The following is an 18926-nucleotide window of genomic DNA, read 5'->3' on the forward strand; positions in this document are numbered from 1 at the left end:
CTTCTACTCGAAGAATCTTGTCTGATTCATTAACATGGTCTCTCTGACCTGCTAAACCTCTCTTCCTACACCAACATCTCTGGACTCAACCTACTGAATTGTCTCTGCACTGTCTCCAGTGCAAGTAAATCATAGACATAGAACACTGCAGCACAATACAGGCCCTTCGGCCCACAATGTTGTACCGACCTTTAAACCTTGAGTAAGACTATCTAATCCCTTCCTCCCACATATCCCTCTATTTTAAATTCCTCCGTATTATTACCGAGTAATCTCTTGAATTTGACCAATGTACCTGCCTCCACCACCGCCCCAGGCAGCGCATTCCGTGCCCCAACCACTCTCTGGGTAAAAAACCTTCCTCTGATATCTAAAAACCTTCCTCTGATATCTTGAATATAGTCATAGAGCATGGCAACAGACCCTTCAGCCCAACTCGTCCACGCCAACCGAGATGTTAATCCAAGCTTGCCTGCATTTGGCCCATATCCCTCGAAGACTTTTCTATCTAGGTACTTGTCCAAATGTCTTTTACACATTGTAATTGTACCCACCTCTACAGCTAGAAACCAAAACCATTCGTGTTACTCTGGGTGTGCTCTGAACCAGTGTCCTGTCAGGTTACAGCAAACCCTTCCTGCTTATACACTCCACATTCCTGGCAATAAAGGCCCACATTCCATTAGCCTTATGAATAACTTGCCGTACCAGTTTGCAACTCAGTACCAAACAGAGGTTGTTAAAGCAATCAGGTTGATAGGGAGGACACAAAGAAAATATTTAACTTGGGTGGAATAGTGTAACCAGAGGCAATTATTACACTCAGAAATCCAAATGAGAATTTGTAAGAAATGCCTTTGCCTTCAATAAAATGATGAAAGTGCGGTACACTGTGTTGGATGGGGTGAACAGACGCATTTAGGGGTGGGCTGGATGAGGATATAGCTTCACAGAGCTCGGAAACAGGCCCTTCAGCCCAACTGGTCCATGTCAACCCAGATTCCTATCTGAGCTAGTCCCATTTTGCCGGCATTTGGCCCAGATCCCTTGAAACCCTTCTTATCCATGCACCTGTCCAAGTGCCTTTTAAATGTTAATGTACCTGCCTCAACTTGTTCCATATGCGGACCACCCTCTGGGTGAAGAGGTTACCCCTTCAGGTTCCTCATGAACCTCTCCCCTCTCACCCTAAACCTATGCCTTCTAGTTCTTCATTCCCCAACCCTGGGAAAAAGACTGTGTGCATTCACCCTATCTATGCCCCTGCTTGGTACAGCAACTGCTCTGCCCAGGACCACAAGAAACTGCAGAGAGTTGTGGACACAGCCCAGCGCATCACAGACACCAGCCTCCCCTCCTTGGACTCTGTCTTTACCTCTCGTTGTCTTGGTGAAGCAGCCAGCATGATCAAAGACCCCACCCACCCGGGTCACTCTCTCTTCTCTCCTCTTCCATCAGGTAGACGATACAGGAGCCTGAGGGCACGTACCACCAGACTTAAGGACAGCTTCTACCCCACTGTGATAAGACTATTGAATGGTTCCCTTATACAATGAGATGGACTATGACCTCACGATGTACCTTGTTGTGACCTTGCACCTTATTGCACTGCAGTTTCTCTGTAGCTGTGACACTTTACGCTGTGCTGTTATTGTTTTTACCTGTACTACATCAATGCACTCTGTACTAACCAATACCAAACAATGAATAGAGTCCTAGCCTGCCCAACCTCTCCCTCTAACTCAGGCCCTCAAGTCCTGGCAACATGCTTGTAAATCTCCTCTGCACTCTTTCCAGCTTAACGGCACCTTCCCTATAGCAGGGTGACCAAAACTGAACACAACATTACAAATGCGGCCTCACCAACGTCTTGCGTGACTAGACGTTGTACAACTTGTGCCTTGTAGATGGTGGGAAGACTTGGGGTCGTCGCTCATTGCTGGATGTCATAGGTGAAGTGGATGATGAGGAATGGCAAGAGGAGGTTTGTGTGGACCATTAATACTGGCATGGACTGGCAGCTGAATGGACTGTTTCTGGTCCATTATATCTCTGTACAGGTGAGCCAGTGGTACAGCAGTTAGCACTGTGATCTCAGCTCTAGGGACCCACACTTGACCCTGACCTCGAGTGCTGTTTGCATTACGTTCACACGTTCTCCTCTTGACCACGGGGAGTTTCCACCAAAGGAAAAACGTGCGTTGGGTTAATTGGTTAATGCAGCTAAGTGACGAAGAATCAAAGGGGAGTTGATGGGCATGGTTATAGGGGAAAAGGAAGGGGAATGTATTGTTCTAAAGAAGATTGTGGTAAAGAAGGCGTACGGCATGCTTGCCTTTATTAGTCGAGGCACTGAGTTCAAGAGTCAGGAAGTTATGTTGCAGCTTTATGAAACTGTGGTGAGGCCACATCTGGAGTATTGCATTCAATTTGGTCGCTCCATTATGGGAAGGATGTGGAGGCCCTGAAGAGGATGCAGAAGAGGTTCCCCACAATGCTGCCTGGATTAGAGAGCATGTCCAATAAGGAGAGGTTGGACAAACTTGAGTTGCTTTCTGTGGAGTGGCAGAGGCTGAGGGGAGACCTGATAGAACTTTATAAGATTATGAGAGGCATAGATAGACGGCCTGAATCTTTTTCCTGGGATTGAAATGTCTAATACTAGAGGGCATGCATTTGTGAGAGGGGGTGTTCAAAGTAGGTGTGTGGGGCAAGTTTTTCCCCCCCACAGGGAGTGGTGGGTGTCTGGAATGCGCTGCCAGGGGTGGTAGTGGAGGCAGATACGGTAGAAACGATTAAGAGACTCTTAGGTAGGCACATGAATGTGCAAAGAATAAAGGAATATGGACATTGTGTAGGCAGAAGGGATTAGTTTAGTTTGGCACAACACTGTGGGCTGAAGGGCCTGTTCCTGTGCTGTACTCTTGACCTCACAATCTACCTTGTTATGACCTTGCATCTTATTGTCTGCCTGCACTGCACTCTCTGTAACTGTAATTAGTTGATTCTGCACTCTGTTATTGTTTTACCTCACACTACCTCAATGCACTGTTGTAATGAATCGATCTGTATGAACAGGGTGCAAGAGAAGTTTTTCACCGTACCCAAGTACATGACAATAATAAACCAATTTAATGTTCTACTGGGAACAAGCATGGATGAGCTGAATGGCTTCCTCTTGTGTCGGAGACGTCAAACCCAGTTCATTTCAGGAGTTCTGGAATCGAAAGCAAGGTGAAGTACCTGTAATTGCTTTAACACCTGGTAAGCCAGGAGCTCCTGGCGAAGATCATCGCCGCACTTGACAATGACCGATAGCAGTCGCCAGTTCGGAAAGTGGCCGTAGGGAGAATTCTCTCGGATTCGCCTGCACGTGGGAGAAGGGAGATTAGAAGCGATGTTAAAACCCAGCCTTGCACAATGCTTGGAGCAGCCTGCCTACCCAACCCAACCCTGATGATATCCAACAACATGCATTGGGTTGGTGCCCAGTACTCGGACTTGGGTCAGATTCCGATTAGTTGTGCTCAAATTAGGCACCAGTTCAAAAGCTCCATCTTGGAATGCGTACTTCCATGGTGGAATAATGGGTCACTTTTTAAATCACTGCAAATTCCTGCATCAGTTGTCACAGTGCAGAAATCTGAATAAAAACAGAAAATACGGGAAATATGCAGCGGGTCAGGCAGCGTCTTGCGGAGGGAGAAACAGAGTTAATGCTTCAGGTCGATGACTTGACTTTGTGCTGCAGTTACAGGTGGCCACTACTACCTGATAGCTCCAGCTACCTGGGTTCGATTCTGACCTCCAGTGCCGTCTGTGTGGAGTTTGCACATTCGCCAGGACTGTGTGGGATTTTCCCATGTATTCCCAAAGATGTGCTGGCTGGTGGAGTAATTGGCGGATAGAAATTACACCAAGTACAGGCTCTCCCGGGGTTATAAACACCCGACTTATGGACACCTCAACGTACGAGCGAGCTCCCACTCAAATTCAAAAGCCCGACGTACGCACATATATTTGTTCCTGTCAATGGCAGGAAGAGGCTGCAGAGGGTTGTAGACTCGACCAGCTCCATCACGGACAAGGACATCTACAAGAGGCGGTGCCTCAAGCAGGCAGCACCTCAAGAAGGCAGCATCCATTGCTGAGGACCCTCACCATCTGGGATATGGTGTCACCTCGTTCCTAGCATCGGGGAGGAGGTACAGGAGCCTGAAGACCCACACTTAACGATTCAGGAACAGCTTCTTCCCCTCCGCCATCAGATTTCTGAACGGTCCATGAAGCCATGAACACAATTCAATTCTTGAACCAACTGGCAAAACCCTAATCATTACGGTTTAGCAACATTCTGACCACTTTGCACTAAAATGGACTTTTTTTTTGTTCTAATCGTGTTCTTTCTTATAAGAATGTTGTATAATTTATGTTTAATTTATGTTTTTCTTGTGAATGTTGTGGATCTGATGCTCTGTGCCTGTGATGCTGCTGCAAAGAAGTTGTTCATTGCACCTGTGCACACAACTTGTGCAGATGACCATAAACTGGACTTTGACTCATTATTTATTTTTTTAAAAACCAGAGCACCACTGTCACTCACGTGGCCCCCTGGGGCGATACACGGACTTGTGCTGATGACAATAAACTCAACTTTGACTTTGTACTGGTGCAGCAAAACAAATTTCATGTCATTTAAGTCAGTGATAATAAATCTGATTCTGAGTCGGATTCAGAAATAGTTTCCCCTCTCTCTCTACTTTCAGAAATTGTTCTTTCTATCAGTCTCATGTGTTTTTGATGCCACTCATTAGGATACTGTGGAAGTACGCTTACCACATTGCGTAACTTCTGTGTATTTTCTGACTTATGGATGTCTAAATATGTAACCCGGGGACAGCCTGTAGAGGTGGCTGGTGAAGAATAGAAATGGGGGAGTTGTTGATGGCATGTGAGGGAGAATCGGTTAAGGGGAAATGAGTTGGAGAATGATCTCCTTCCATGACCCGAGGAAAGATTCGTAACATGAATTTCCCCTTGACTTTGGCTCCAAACGAAGCAATCCTCGGGTCTCTCCGCTAAAGCAAAGCCCCTGGTCTCCAACATAAACGTTAAGAGAAACCCATGTGTCGGCTGCGGTTGGCTTCACCGCCTCCATTCCTACCCGACTTTCTCCTGCCACGGTTCCTTCAGGGCAACAGCAGAGGGGTCCTCAGGGTCCCGTTTAAATGTGGTGGGTGCGTGGGCCAGTTGCTCTGAGAGACGTCGCCTGCAAGATGAAGAGCTGCCCGTCACTTCTCTGGCACTTTTTTTTGTTATATTTCTAAAACTATATTCATAATAAAAAATAGATATAAGAAGAAACAGTGCAAAGCTTTCACATTCATGGTCTTTACAGTCATAGTGTTAACTACAGGAGATGCTGCCTCAAGAAGGCAACATCCATCAAGGATCCCCACCATCCGGACACAGCTCAGCACATCACAGAAACCAGCCTCCCCTCCATGGACCCCGTCTACACTTCGTGCTGCCGCAGTAAAGCAGCCGACATAATCAAAGAACCCACCCACCCCGGACATTCTCTCTTCTCCCCCCCCCCCCCCCCATCGGGCAGAAGATACAAAAGCCTGAAAGCACGTACCACCAGGCTCAAGGACAACTTCTATCCTGATGTTATAAGACTATTGAAGGTTCCCTTGTACGATAAGATGGACTCTTGACCTCACAATCTACCTCATTATGACCTTGCACCTTATTGTCTGCCTGCACTGCACTTTCTCTGTGTCTGTAACACCTTATTCTGCATTCTGTCATTGTTTTCCCTTGTACTACCTTGAAGTACTGATGTAATGAAATGATCCGTCTGGATGGCATGCAAAACAAAGTTTTTCACTGTACCTCAGTACATGTGACAATAATAAACCAATTTACCAATTAATCATGTTTGAGAAGGTGGTGGGGATAGAGAGCCGCAAAAGGCTTAATGAAAATAAAATAAAATAATGAAAATAATGTTTACTAAAGGCTTCTGTCTGCACTCATGTCACAAATCCACACATCATCAATACCAGGCAAGCGGTATCCCATCCTGCAATCATTCTGTGCTATGGCACAGGTTGCCCAAAGGAGCGGAGGAAGCGGACTCAGCAGAAGCTTCCGAGAGGAATTCCTTACTTGAGAAGGTAAAAATTTGCAGAGGTCCTTCGAGAGCTGGCATTGGTATGATGGGTTGAATGGCCTTCTACTGTATCAAAGGATTGAGGGATAATGTGTGCTGCCAGCAGGTGGAGCACTTGAGCCAGGCAGTACATTGCCCGTGGGTAACTGGGAGATATGAACACAACTGGCTGCATCTACATGGAACCCTGGTGACCTTTTCGTTGCAAGCTTAGCTATCAACCTATGTCCTCTCCAAAACGCATGACAGCTGCTCATCAGGCTCCTTCAACAGCACCTCCCAAACCCGTATCCTCTATCATCAAGGACAACGAAGGCAGCCATCAACTGAAGGCTCTCTCTCCCACAAGGTCTAAACCATCCTGACCTGGAGATATACTGGCCTTTCCTTTTGTCAGAATCCTGGAACTCCCCCCTCAACTACACGGTGGGAGCACCTTCACCACACAGACTGCAGCGGGTTTAAGGCAGGGGTTCCCTACATCCTCCAAGGGTCAGTTAGGGATGGGAATAAACATCCTGATCCTGTGATTAAAAATCCCCTCCATCTGCAAGACACCCATTTTCATCTACTTTACCCTCGCCCGCCTCCTTCCCCCTCCTTTAACCTCGCCCGTCCACTTCCGACCCTCTCCCTCAACCGCGACCGCCTCCTTCAACCTCGCCCACCCACCTCTGACCCCCTCCCTCAACATCGCCCGCCTCTACCCCCCTCAACCTCACTCGCCTTCAACCCCACCCACCTCTTTCCCCCTCCCTCAACCTCGCCCACCTGCCTCCGACCCCCTCGCTCAACCTCGCCGCCTGCCTCCTCCCCATCCCTCAACCCCACCCACCTCCTCCCCTCCCTCAATCCCACCCGCCTCCTCCCCCTCAACCTCACCCGCCACCTCCCCTCCCTTCAACCCCACCCGCCGCCTCCCCCTCCCTCAACCCCACCCACCTCCTCCCCCTCCCTCAACCCCACCTGCCTCCTCCTCCTCCCTCAACCCCACCCGCCTCCTCCCCTCCCTCAACCTCGCCCGCTCCCACCGAAGCCCTGGCTCACCCTGCGTCATTGCGACTGCATCAATGCTCATGTGGCCAACCTCCCGCCTGACACCCTCCCCACACCTTGGATCACACAAAGCTCTGCTACCCCCATTTCCCAACCGGTATCCAGCTCCCACGAAGCAGCCACCCCGGCAGGACTGGGAGGGAGGAGCGAGGAAGGGGAGGCAGATGAGGTACCTGATATCGCCAGCAGCTATAAACACCGGCTCCTTGCTCTCTTGGCTTGTGATGCTGTCCACGGAAAACTGGGAGATATTATCGCTGCTGTTGGTGTGGGCTTCAGGTAGCTGTGGGCAGAGGACGGTATTAAAATGGATTAGAATTTAGCCTCGAGCTCAATTTTGCGACTGAGTTGCAGACACGTTCGGAGACTCTCCACCTTCGGGGGAAACGGGAGGAAGAGATTACTTGAAAGAAGTTCAAATCAACTCTCAACAAGATGCTGGAGGAACTCAGCAGGTCAGGCAGCATCCGTGGAGAAAAGCAGACGGTCAACGTTTCAGGTCGGGCCCCGTCACCTGCAGGTCGGGGAGGGGGAAGGAGAACAGAAGGCACCGCGCAAACCAGAATCTGCCTTAGTTTCACTGCAGTAGAAACAGTGGGATTATCAAGCAGTGGGATCTTGCTGTGTGCAGTAGAAACAGGCAAGCTTGTCATTAGAGGTTCCTCCACACCTCGGACCCCCACACCCTTCTCCTTCTGTCCCACCTGCTTCCACCATGCTTGTGGTTCAGGTCTTGAGGGCCTGAGTAACAGAGGGAGAGGTTGAGCAGGTTGGGACTTTATTCCTTGGGGCGCAGGAGGGGGTGATCTTACAGAGGAGTATAAAACCACGAGGGTAAATGCACACAAGCCTTTTTCCCAGGGAAAAGGAATCAAAAACTAGTGGGCATAGGTTTAAGGTGAGAGGGGAAAGATTTAAAAGGAACCTGAGGGGCAACTTCTTCACATGGTGGGTATATGGAACGAGCTGCCAGAGGAAGTGGTTGGGGCAGGTACAATAACATTTTTCAAAAAGGACAGGTAACCGCGGCACGGTAGCGTAGCGGTTAGCGCGATGCTATTACAGCGCCAGCGATTGGGGTTCGATTCCCGTCACTGTCTGTAAGGAGTTTGTACGTTCTCCTGTGTCTGCATGGGTTTCCTCCGGGTGCTCCGGTTTCCTCCCACATTGCAAAGACCTACGGGTAGGTTAATTTGGGTTTAAAATGGGCCGCGCGGGCTCGTTGGGCCAGAAGAGCCTGTTACCACGCTGTAAATAAAATTTAAATTTAAAAAAAAATTTTAAAAATGGATAGGAAAGGTTTAGAGGGATCTGGGCCAAAGGCAGGCAAATGGGACTGGGCATCTTGGTTGGCATGGACAAGTTGGGCTGAAGGGCCTGTTCCCGTGCTCTGTATCTCTAAGTGCGGTTATCAAGCAGTGGGATCTTGCTGTGTGCAGCAGAAACAGGCGAACCTTTGATATGGTGACTAAAGTACAGATATTGGCTGATATCGTTATGTCTCAAGGGTCTTTCCTTGTCTTTTTTTTAAATCAAGCAGCTCCGGTTTTAGTAGTGTGATTAGATTTTTTTTTAATAATAAAAATAATCCATTTTTTTCTTTATTAACTATCACATGTGATTATTAATTTAGAGTATTGTGATCTCGGGTAGGATTTAACACAATGTATTCAGCAGTATTTTTATCCTCTTTTTGACGTGTGTACTCTGTATTTTACTTGTGGAATTAATAAAAAATTTGTAAAAGGGAAGAAACAGGCAAAAAGAAAAAAAGGAAAGAAACCTTGTCAATATCAAGCAGTGGGATCTTGCTCTGCCCACATTGCCAATGACTATGACATTGGAAGACAGACTGTACCTGAAGGATGGAGGTGGAGACTAACGGCAAGGTGTGCTGTCACTGCACCCAACTCCGCCCCCACCCTCCCCCCCACCCACCCCCGGTCCCTCACCTCCACCTGCAGCTCCCCGATGTCGTCGACGGACCAGGCCTCATCGTCGTTGTCGTAGTTGGGCACGGTGGTGAAGGTGGGCGCCCGCTGCTCGTGGCCGGAGCCCGAGCCGCAGCCAGGCAGGTTCTCCACTGAGCGCGTGCTGCGGATGCGGTTCTCGGGGATGCGGGTGGGGACGGGCGAGACCTCCAGGTTGTCGCACTCCAGCACCTCAACGTAGATCAGGTAGGGCGCCTGAGGGGGACAGCAGGGAGGCGGCAGAAGGAGAGACACGTTAGTGGTCTATTATTGTCGTACATGCCGAGATACACAGAGAAAAAAAACTTTGTTCTGCGTGCCTGGGGGGCATTGATTCAAGGCGAGAGGGGAAAGATTCAAAAGGGGACTTGAGGAGCAAGTTTTTCCACACAAGGTCAGAGAGTCATAGAGCAATACAGCAGGGATACAGGCCATTCGGCCCAACTAGTCTAGGCCGACCACGCTGCCCACCCAGCTGGTCCCAATTTCCTGCGTTCAGCCCATATCCCTCCAAGCCCCACCCCTCCATGTACCTATCCAAGTGCTTCTTAAATGATACTGTTGTACCTGCCTCACCCACTTCCTCTGGCAGCTCATTCCATGTACTCACCACCCTCTGTGTGAAAAAGCTGGCCCTCAGGTCCTTTTTAAATCCTTCCCCTCTCACCCTAAATCTATGCCCCCTACTTTGGATTCCCCTACCCTGGGGAAAAGCATGTTACTGTCCACCTTATTTCTGCCTCCCATAATTTTAAACATTTCTATAAGGTCGTCCCTCTTTCTCCTACGTTCCAAGGAATGTAGACCTCCAAAGACCTAGCCTGGCCAACCTCTCCCTATAAATCAGGGCTCCTAGTCCTGGCAACATCCTCGTAAACCTTTTCTGCAATCTTTCCAGTTTAATCGCATCTTTCCCATGACAGGGCGACCAAACTGTACACAGTACTCCAAGTGCGGCCTCACCAACCACTAGTACAACTGCAACACAACGTCCCAACTCAGTGCCCTGACTGATGACTGGGGTTGGGGGATACGTGGAACAAGCAGCCAGAGGAAGTGGTAGAGTTACTACAATTACTATGTTTAACAGATATTTGGACAGGTACATCAATAGGAAAGGTTTAGACATGGGCCAAACGCTGGCAAATGGGACTTGCTCAGGTAGATAACTTGGTCAGCATGGACATGTTGGGCGGAAGGGCCTGTTTCCATGGTATGTAACTCCATGACTCTATTCAAAGACTCTGCTTCCACAGATGTTTGAGGAAGAGAGTTCCAAAGACTCGTGACTACCTGAGAGAAAAGAATTCGCCCCCATCTCTGTCTTAAGTGGGTGGCCCCTTATTTTTAAACAGTGACCCTTAGTTCTAAAAATCGCCCACGAGGAAACATCCTCTCCACATCCACCCTCTCAAGATCCATCAGGGTCTGAAAGGGTTTGATCAATCCTCTCTGACTCTTGTAAACTTCAGAGGACATAAGCCCATCCCTGTTCAGCTTTCCCTCAAAGGCAACCTGGCCGTTCCAGATGTTAGTCTAGCTCGTCCTCGTTGGATACAACTTCCAAACCAACAGTGCACCTTCACCACCACAGAGACTCCAGAGGCTTCAAGAAGGTGATTCACCTCCACCTTCTCAAGGGCAATTTCCATATTTCGTGTTCCGTGCTGTATCACACTGTGGCCACATTGTGAACACCGAACGTGGTACACAAGATTGGAAGAAGACTCTTCTTGTGATTCTACAAGGGAGCAGAGTGACTCAACACAGTTGAGCCATTCAAGCCAAATGCTGGTTAGTTTCCGCACTGCGGGTTTGATTTAGCTGCTGGGTCACACGTGCAGCCTGTGGTTCCTTCAATCTGTGCACTTTATACAAAAGCTGTGGAGGTGTATCGCACTGCACCAGTTTCGCTTTGCAGCTTTTGCAATGGGGCACCTCAGCTATGAAGCAGCGAGGAGGTTTGCTGCTCTGTTCAAACAGTTTAGCTGCTGTAAGGGAGGCGACAAACGCCATAAACAAGAACCACGATTCAAGACAGCACGAAAACGAACTAGAAGCAGAAATACGAAGACAGGCAAAAGACAAACGACAATTCAGCCTTGGGAAATGCACTATGCCACCAATGCTAAAAATACCATAAAAATAATGCTGGTTCAAAGCCTGACATTCTGTAAAAGGTGTTTACTGCGGTTTTGTAGCACCAGTGACTCAGTAGATTTCAACTGAGCCCACGTCACAAATCCGCACATTTAATCCTGTGTACCAATACTGGAAAATAGTTAAACCTTGATTGCAATTTACAACTTTGCTCTACGTCTACTATTGTCATCGTACATCGCTGCTTTATCTATGGAAAGTGGCTGCATTTATTGTCTATTTCTAGGTTCCCCTTGAACCGAGTACACTAAGTCTTTGTTACTTGCAAGGGATAGGGGCATGGATTACTGGACTGCTTTAAAGATTCATGGGGTTCACTAATTTCCTTCAGGGAGGGAAACCTACCTTCTGTACTCAGCAAAGATGTGAGAGTGCAGGAGAGGATGCAGAGGGGATTGGTAATTGGTTTATTATCGTCATGTGTACCGAGATACAGTGGGAAGCTTTTGTTTGCGTGCTGTCCGTATTGATCATTCCATAAAAAGTACGTTGAGGTGGTATAAAGGGAGAACAATAACAGAATGCAGAATATAGTGTTACAGTTACAGAGAAAGTGCAGTGCCGGCAGACAGTAAGGTGCAAGGGCCACAATGAGGTGGAGTGAGAGATCAAGAGTTCATCTTTGTCGTACAAGAGGTCTGATCAAGAGTCTTATGACAGTGGGGTAGAAGCTGTCCTCGAGTCCAGTGGTACTATTAAGAGGTACTCACAAAATCCAGACCTACACTCGCAGTGTCAGTACGGAGGGAGCTGTCAGAGTTGCCATTTTTCAGGCTTTCCTTTTAATTTATTAGTTTTTCAGGATGCGGACATTGCTGGTGAGCCTGGTATTTACTGCCCATTGCTCCTTATGGGTGGCACAGCTGCTGTCTCACAGCACCAGCAACCTTGGCTTGATCCTGAACTCTGGCATGCCGTGTGAGTGTGTATGTGTGAGAGAGAGAGAGAGCACGAGAGAGCGAGTGGGAGTGCGAGAGCCAGAGAGTGAGTGAGAGAGAGAGTGAGAGCGTGAGAGAGAGAGAGAGAGAGAGTGTGTGTGTGTGTGTGTGTGTGTGTGAGAGAGAGAGGGAGAGAGTGTGTGTGTGGGGGTGGGGAGCAGGGGGGCGCTGTGTGGGTGTGGGTGTGAGTGACAGTGTGAGAGTGTGTGGAGTTTGCACGCTCTCCCTGTGACCATGTGGTTTCCCCCACCCACCCCTCCCCTCCTCCCCCTTACCCCCTCCCCCACCTCGGGGTGCTCCAGTTTCCTCCCACATCCCACCTACAAGCAGGGTAGGCGGCGAACTGGCTGCTGTAAATTTCCCCCAGTGCGCGAGCGAGGGGTAGAATTGTTGAGAATGTGGGTGTAGGGGGGGGAGGGGAATAGGGTACAGGGAAAATTAATGGGAGAATGGGATCGATCTGTGAACAAACACAGACTCGATGGGACAAATGGCCTCCTTCGATGTTGGAAGGAAATATGTAAACCAACCTCGAGAAGGTGGCGGTGAATCACCTTCTTGAAGCTGCCGGAGTCTGTGGTGGTCAAGGCATTCCCGCTTGGTTTCCAGGATTTAGACCCAGTGATGAAAGGCAAGACTAGTATCTAGAACGGCCAGGTTGCCTTTAAGCTGAACAGGATGAGCTTGAATCCACTGATATTTACGAGTCAGAGGAGATTCACCAAATCCTTTCAGACCCTGATGGATCTTGACAGAGTGGATGTGGAGAGGATTTTTGCTCATGTGGGCGAGTTTAGAACGACATACGAAATGCTGGAGGAACCCAGCAGGTCAGGCAGCATCCATGGAGGGAAATGGACGGTTGTAGTGTTGACTGCCCATTTCTCCCCACAGATGCTCCCTGACCCGCTGAGTTCCTCCAGCATCGTGCGTTGCTCCAGATTCCAGCATTCTGCAATCTGTCTCCCTTAGAACTAAAGGTCACTGTTTAAAATGAGGGGCCACCCACAAGACGGATGGGGCGAATTATTCCCTCAAAGAGACGCATGAGTCTTTGGAACTCTCTTCCTTAAACATCAGTGGGAAGCAGGCCACGGAAACAGGCCCTTTGGCCCAACTGGTCCATGCTGACCAAGGTGCCTATCTAAGGTCGTCCCATTTGCCTGCAATTTGGTCCATATCCCTCTAAACCTTTCCTATCCATGAACCTGTCCTAATGCATTTTAAATGTTTTGTAATTGTACCCACCTTTACCACTTCCTCTGGCAGCTCGTTCCATATACCCACCACCCTCTGTGTGAAGAAGCTGCCTCTTTAGATCTTTCCCCATCTCGCCTTAAATCTACGCCCTCTAGTTCTCGACTCCCTTAGCCTGGGATAAAGACTACAACCTCCCACCTTCTCTCTGGCCCTCAATTTTATAAACCTCCATAAGGTCACCCCTCAGCCTCCTTCGCTCCAGGGAAAGCAGTCCCAGCCCATCCAGTCTCTGCTCATAATTCAGCCCTCTAGACTGATAGCTAAGGTAGAAGCAGGTAGGTTGTTGGTAAACCAGGGGGGTGGAAGGTTACTGGAGATGGGCAGGAACGTGGGGTTGAGTTTACCATTGGGTCAGCCGCCATCCTATTAAATGACGGAGCATCCTTCAAGGCTTGAGGGGCCTATACTTATGTTTCTGTTTTGTACATTCATATAAATTTCCAAATCAGGATGTGTTTGACGGGGAGGGGGAGCTTGCAGGGAGGTGTTGGTGTTCCCCTGCATTGGCGTCCTTGTCCTCCTTGGTGGTAAAGCTGGAGGCTTGGCAGGTGCTGTCAAAGCAGTCTGGGCAAGTAACTGCAGTGCATATTGTCGACAGTGCACACTGCAGCCACAGTCTGCCAGTGGTGGAGGGAATGAATTGCTGGGCTGCCCATCAAGTGGGCCGCTTCATCCTGGATGGCTGCACGATGCTCAATTCCATTTGCAAATCCCACAGCAAATGAAACGGTCTCTTCAGATGAGAGGCTGGGAGGAAGTCTGGGTGAGGTCCTGTCAGGGTTGATGTTCATGGGGGGGGGGGGGGGGAGGGCAAATCGAATCCGGAGTCTCAGGATTAAGAGGTGCCCATTTCAATCGTCCTCTCAGAAGCTTTAGAACACTCTACCCCTCCATACTGTTGATACCAAGTCAGTGATGATATTCTATCTCAGCGATGATAGAGATGGATTTTTGGATTAAAAGGGAACTTTGGTGATCAGACAGGAAAGTGGACCTTGAACTAAGATTAGATCAGTCTCAAAAGAGAGATATAGCACAGAAACATGCCCTTTGGTCCATTGAGTCCATGCCAAACCATCCATTTACGTTGATCCTATATTAATCCCATTTTATTCTCCCCACATTCTAATCTGCTCCCCCCGCCACCCCCCCCCCCCACAGATTCTTCCATTCACCAACACACTACGAGGAAATTTACGGCGATCAGTTAATCCACCAACCCGCACAATGGAAGGAACGTGGAAGGGAACCAGAGAACCCGAGGGAAACCCACACGGTCACAGTGTTGCAAACTCCACGCGGCTGGCACCCGAGGTCAGGACGGAACCCAGGACTCTGGCACCGCAGTGCCGCCCGCACTGACTGGCGGTGCGGTCTCAAAGCCCTCCTCCTCCTCTAGTTTCTTTGTTCCAAGGGAGAAGACGAGGTCCTAACTGGTCTCTGAGATACCCGGAAAATATCCGATAATCACTCACGGGAGTCCCGAGCCCATACTTAACCCTCAACAGGTTAACTCCACACTCCCTCTCTGCTGTTAGTGGGAGCTGGCTGCTTGCAAATAGGCTGCTATGTTTCCCACATTACTTTAATGACAACGTGCCACATGATAGTTACAACATACGATGCACATGCAAGGTCTGCAGAATCATAGATGACCCTTCTCATCCCTCCCACGACCTATTTGTCTCACTGCCGTCTGGGAGTATCCGGGCCAGAACTACTAGACTGTACAACAGTTTTTCCCGCTAGGCTGTCAGGCTCCTGAATACCCTGGAGACAGTTTCAGACAAATGCCACGTCAAAAGCCCTGGTTCGCACAACGGTGTACAAGAACTTCGGCTGCTGCTGCACATGTTTATACAATTAGTGCAACACACTGAGTTCTGTATTTTCTTCGTCCAACTCGGTTTTGCACTAACTCTGCACTAAATCTGTATTCTGTATATACCGGTTTTTGCACTGTTTGTACTTGCACAATTTTTTTTGTCTGCATTTATCGTATGTCTTCTGTTTTATATACGTCCTCTGTTGTGAGAGTCTGGGGGAAACGACATTTTGTTCCTCCATGTGTTTTTATAGCATATGGGTGAATGACAATAAAGTAACTTGAATCTTGAATTGAATGCAATAGCTTCAGCATGACCTAAGGTTCCCAAAAGGCACCATACAATTGTGGGTTCAATCTATCTTGGACCAGGCGGTAGGGTGCCAGGGAGTATTGAAGAACAGAAGGACGTTGGGGTACAAATTCAAGGACCCCTGAAGGCTAGAACAGGCTCGGTTTCATTGGCTGGGGCATAGAATATAAAGAGCAGGGAGGTTAATAGTTCAGCTTTATGAAACGTTGCTTAGAATCATAGAACAGTACAGCACAATACTGGCCCCTCGGCCCACAATGTTGTGCCGACCTTTAAACCTCGCCGAAGACTATCTAACCCCTTCCTCCCACATATCCCTCTATTTTAAATTCCTCCATGTGCTTATCTAGCAATCTCTTGAATTTGACCAACGTACCTGCCTCCACCACCGCCCCAGGCAGCACATTCCATGCCCCAACCACTCTCTGGGTAAAAAACCTTCCTCTGATATCTCCCTTGAACTTCCTACCCATTACTTTAAAGCCATGCCCTCTTGTATTGAGCATTGGTGCCCTGGGAAAGAGGCGCTGGCTGTCTACTCTATTCCTCTTAATATTTTGTACACCTCTATCATGTCTCCTCTCATCCTCCTTCTCTCCAAAGAGTAAAGCCCTAGCTCCCTTAGTCTCTCCTCATAATGCATACTCTCTAAACCAGGCAGCATACGGGTAAATCTCCTCTGCACCCTTTCCAACGCTTCCACATCCTTCCTATAATGAGGTGACCAGAACTGGACACAGTACTCTAAGTATGGCCTAACCAGAGTTTTGTCATTGCTTAGGTAATAGCTGGAGAATTGTGTACAATTCTAGTCACCATACTATAGGAAGGATGTGTTACACTGGCAAGAGCACAGAGGAAATTCACCACGATAGTGTACCTCAATTATGAGGAGGGACATGATATGCTGGGGTTGTTCCTCCTCCCTGGTTCTGCATTGCATTGAACCCTTAACCCGATGCACTCTTGCTGACTTTCCCAGGAACCCAGGAAGCACCACCTGCTGCAACCTCAACCTGAAATCAGCTGCAAATTCCAAAGTCTACCCGCCTTTCATCTCCTGGTGGTGTGGGTCAAATAATCCTTCAATCACAGACTAAGAACAAGAGGATTGTTCTGTAATACCTCAGGATTATTTACACAAGCCTTCGGTCTTGGCATTGGATATTTTTCTTTTGTTTATTCAGTTGCTGTGGCCAGAACTTCTTTGCTTTTTGCAGTGCAGTGCAGCAGGACAGGAAAAGAAGCAGTTGGTTTTGCTGCAGTCTGGCACACATTGTAAAATATGATTCACAGCAACTTTTATTTCTCCCCCCCCCCCCACCACCTCCCCCAACATAAACACCATTTGAAAGGAGATTTAAACCAAATGCAGCAGATGGATTCAGCAGGGACTGGACTACACCAAGAGTAACACGTACACAGACTGAAGCCTTGGCAAGCCACTCGTTAAAAAGCCATTCCACAGAGAAAATATGAGTTATTCCTTTTTGTTTTGCACTATTTAATTTTGCAATTTATAATAATTTTTGCCTTTGCACTATACTGCTGCCACAAAACAACAAATTTCATGTCACACAAGTCAGTGATAATAAATCGGATTCTGATTTTCCTTTTAACACAGAATTCTGTTCTAACTGTGAAGTAATACGAGAGCTCACACACAGAATATTTTCCTTTCAGTATCAACAGTGCAAGACACAGGTCAGGTGTGAGTGAAGCCCCCAGGTCAGGAAGAGCACAGGTTTGATGCAGAGCAAAGCTCACTTTACTGCCTCATCTCCCACCGCCAGGGGTGAAGTTCCTTCTGCCATGTCTGTCACACCCTCCCAGGGCGCACACATATACATCAGGGGTTAGACACAGAGTAAAGCATCCTCTACACTGTTCCATCACACACTCCCAGTGCAGGAATAGCACGGGTTAGACATAGTAAAGCTCCCTCTACATTATCCAGTTATACACTCCCTCAACACAGTCCCATTCCACACTCCCTGGTAAGGAACAATATCGTTTAGGCACAGATTAAAGCTCCCTTTACACTCTCCCGTCGTATAGAACAGTTCAGCACAGGAACAGACCCTTTGGCCCACAATGTTGTGCCGAATTGATTCAACTAGTAAATGCCGAACTAAACTAATCCCTGCTGCCTACAAAATGTCCATATCCCTCCATTCTCTGCACACTCATGTGCCTATTAAGAGCCTCTTGAAAGCCTCTATCGCATCTGCCTCCACCACTACCACTGGCAGTGTATTCCAGGCACCCATCACTCTTTGTGTAAAAGAAAACTTGCACCGCACATCTCCTTTGAACTTGCCCCCTCTCACCTTAAATGCATGCCCTCGAGAATTAGACATTTCGACCCAAGGAAAAAGATATCAGCTGTCTCCTCTATCTATGCCTCTCATAATCTTATAAACTTCTATCAGGTCTCCTCTCAGTCTCCGATGCCACAGAGAAAACAAACAAAATTCGTCTAACCTCTCCTCATAGCTCCTTCTACATTGTCCTGTCACATATAGACCCAAGCTCCATTGACACAGTCCCGTCACACGCTTCTAGGGCAGGGACAGTACAGGTCTGAGCTCCCTCTGTTCCGTCCTCACGTCACGCCAAGCTGCACACTGGGACATTTTCCCGTTATCCGCACCAGTAGTTCCGTGGTCTCCCATCTAATACCAAATCAGTTTATTTGGGGTTCTCAAGGCAGGGCCGACATGGTGATTTGTCTTTGAGGCTGACACACGTGCACATTGGGAACCTCTCACTGGGAGTAAAGAGAACCATGGCCATTTTGAGTCATGCAGCCCAACTCATCCATGCCGACCAAGGTGCCCACCCAGGCCAGTCCCATTTGCCCAGGTTTGGCCCCTATCCCTCTAAACCTTTCCTATCCATGTACCTGTCCAAATGTCTTTGAAATGTTATGATTCACCAATCACACTTTAACCCCACGCCACCATTTTTTCTCCACAACTCCTGAAAAATCCTTTGTCGTTAAATTGCCATTTTTACGTTCCCACAGCTCAGTGTTTTAGGAGACCCTTTAAATGCAACGGCAGCATACCTAAACACCTTGGAAAGAGAAACAATTAACATCTCAGTTCCAGGAGCCTTCGTTAAACGATTTTAATGCAAGAGAACTCTTTTTTTCTTTCCACAGTTACTGCACAACCTGCTGAGTGTTTCCAATTAACATTTCACAGCCGAGATGAAGGGTCTC

At 48.3% G+C, this 18926-nt stretch overlaps 1 protein-coding gene across 3 annotated transcripts in view; it reads right to left on the reverse strand.

The window, feature by feature from the left end:
• pi4kb (phosphatidylinositol 4-kinase, catalytic, beta) overlaps window positions 1-18926 on the reverse strand; it is a 599336-nt gene that overhangs the window by 19167 nt on the left and 561243 nt on the right. For all 3 annotated transcript variants that reach the window (XM_052045826.1, XM_052045828.1, XM_052045827.1), the window contains 4 exons: window positions 9187-9420; window positions 7408-7517; window positions 5165-5269; window positions 3244-3367 (listed from right to left, as the gene is read on the reverse strand). In XM_052045826.1, the coding sequence (XP_051901786.1) occupies window positions 3244-3367; window positions 5165-5269; window positions 7408-7517; window positions 9187-9420 (573 nt within the window). The remainder of the gene's footprint in view (window positions 1-3243; window positions 3368-5164; window positions 5270-7407; window positions 7518-9186; window positions 9421-18926) is intronic.

This window comes from Pristis pectinata, chromosome 40 (assembly GCF_009764475.1).
Source record: "Pristis pectinata isolate sPriPec2 chromosome 40, sPriPec2.1.pri, whole genome shotgun sequence".
NCBI lineage: Eukaryota > Metazoa > Chordata > Chondrichthyes > Rhinopristiformes > Pristidae > Pristis > Pristis pectinata.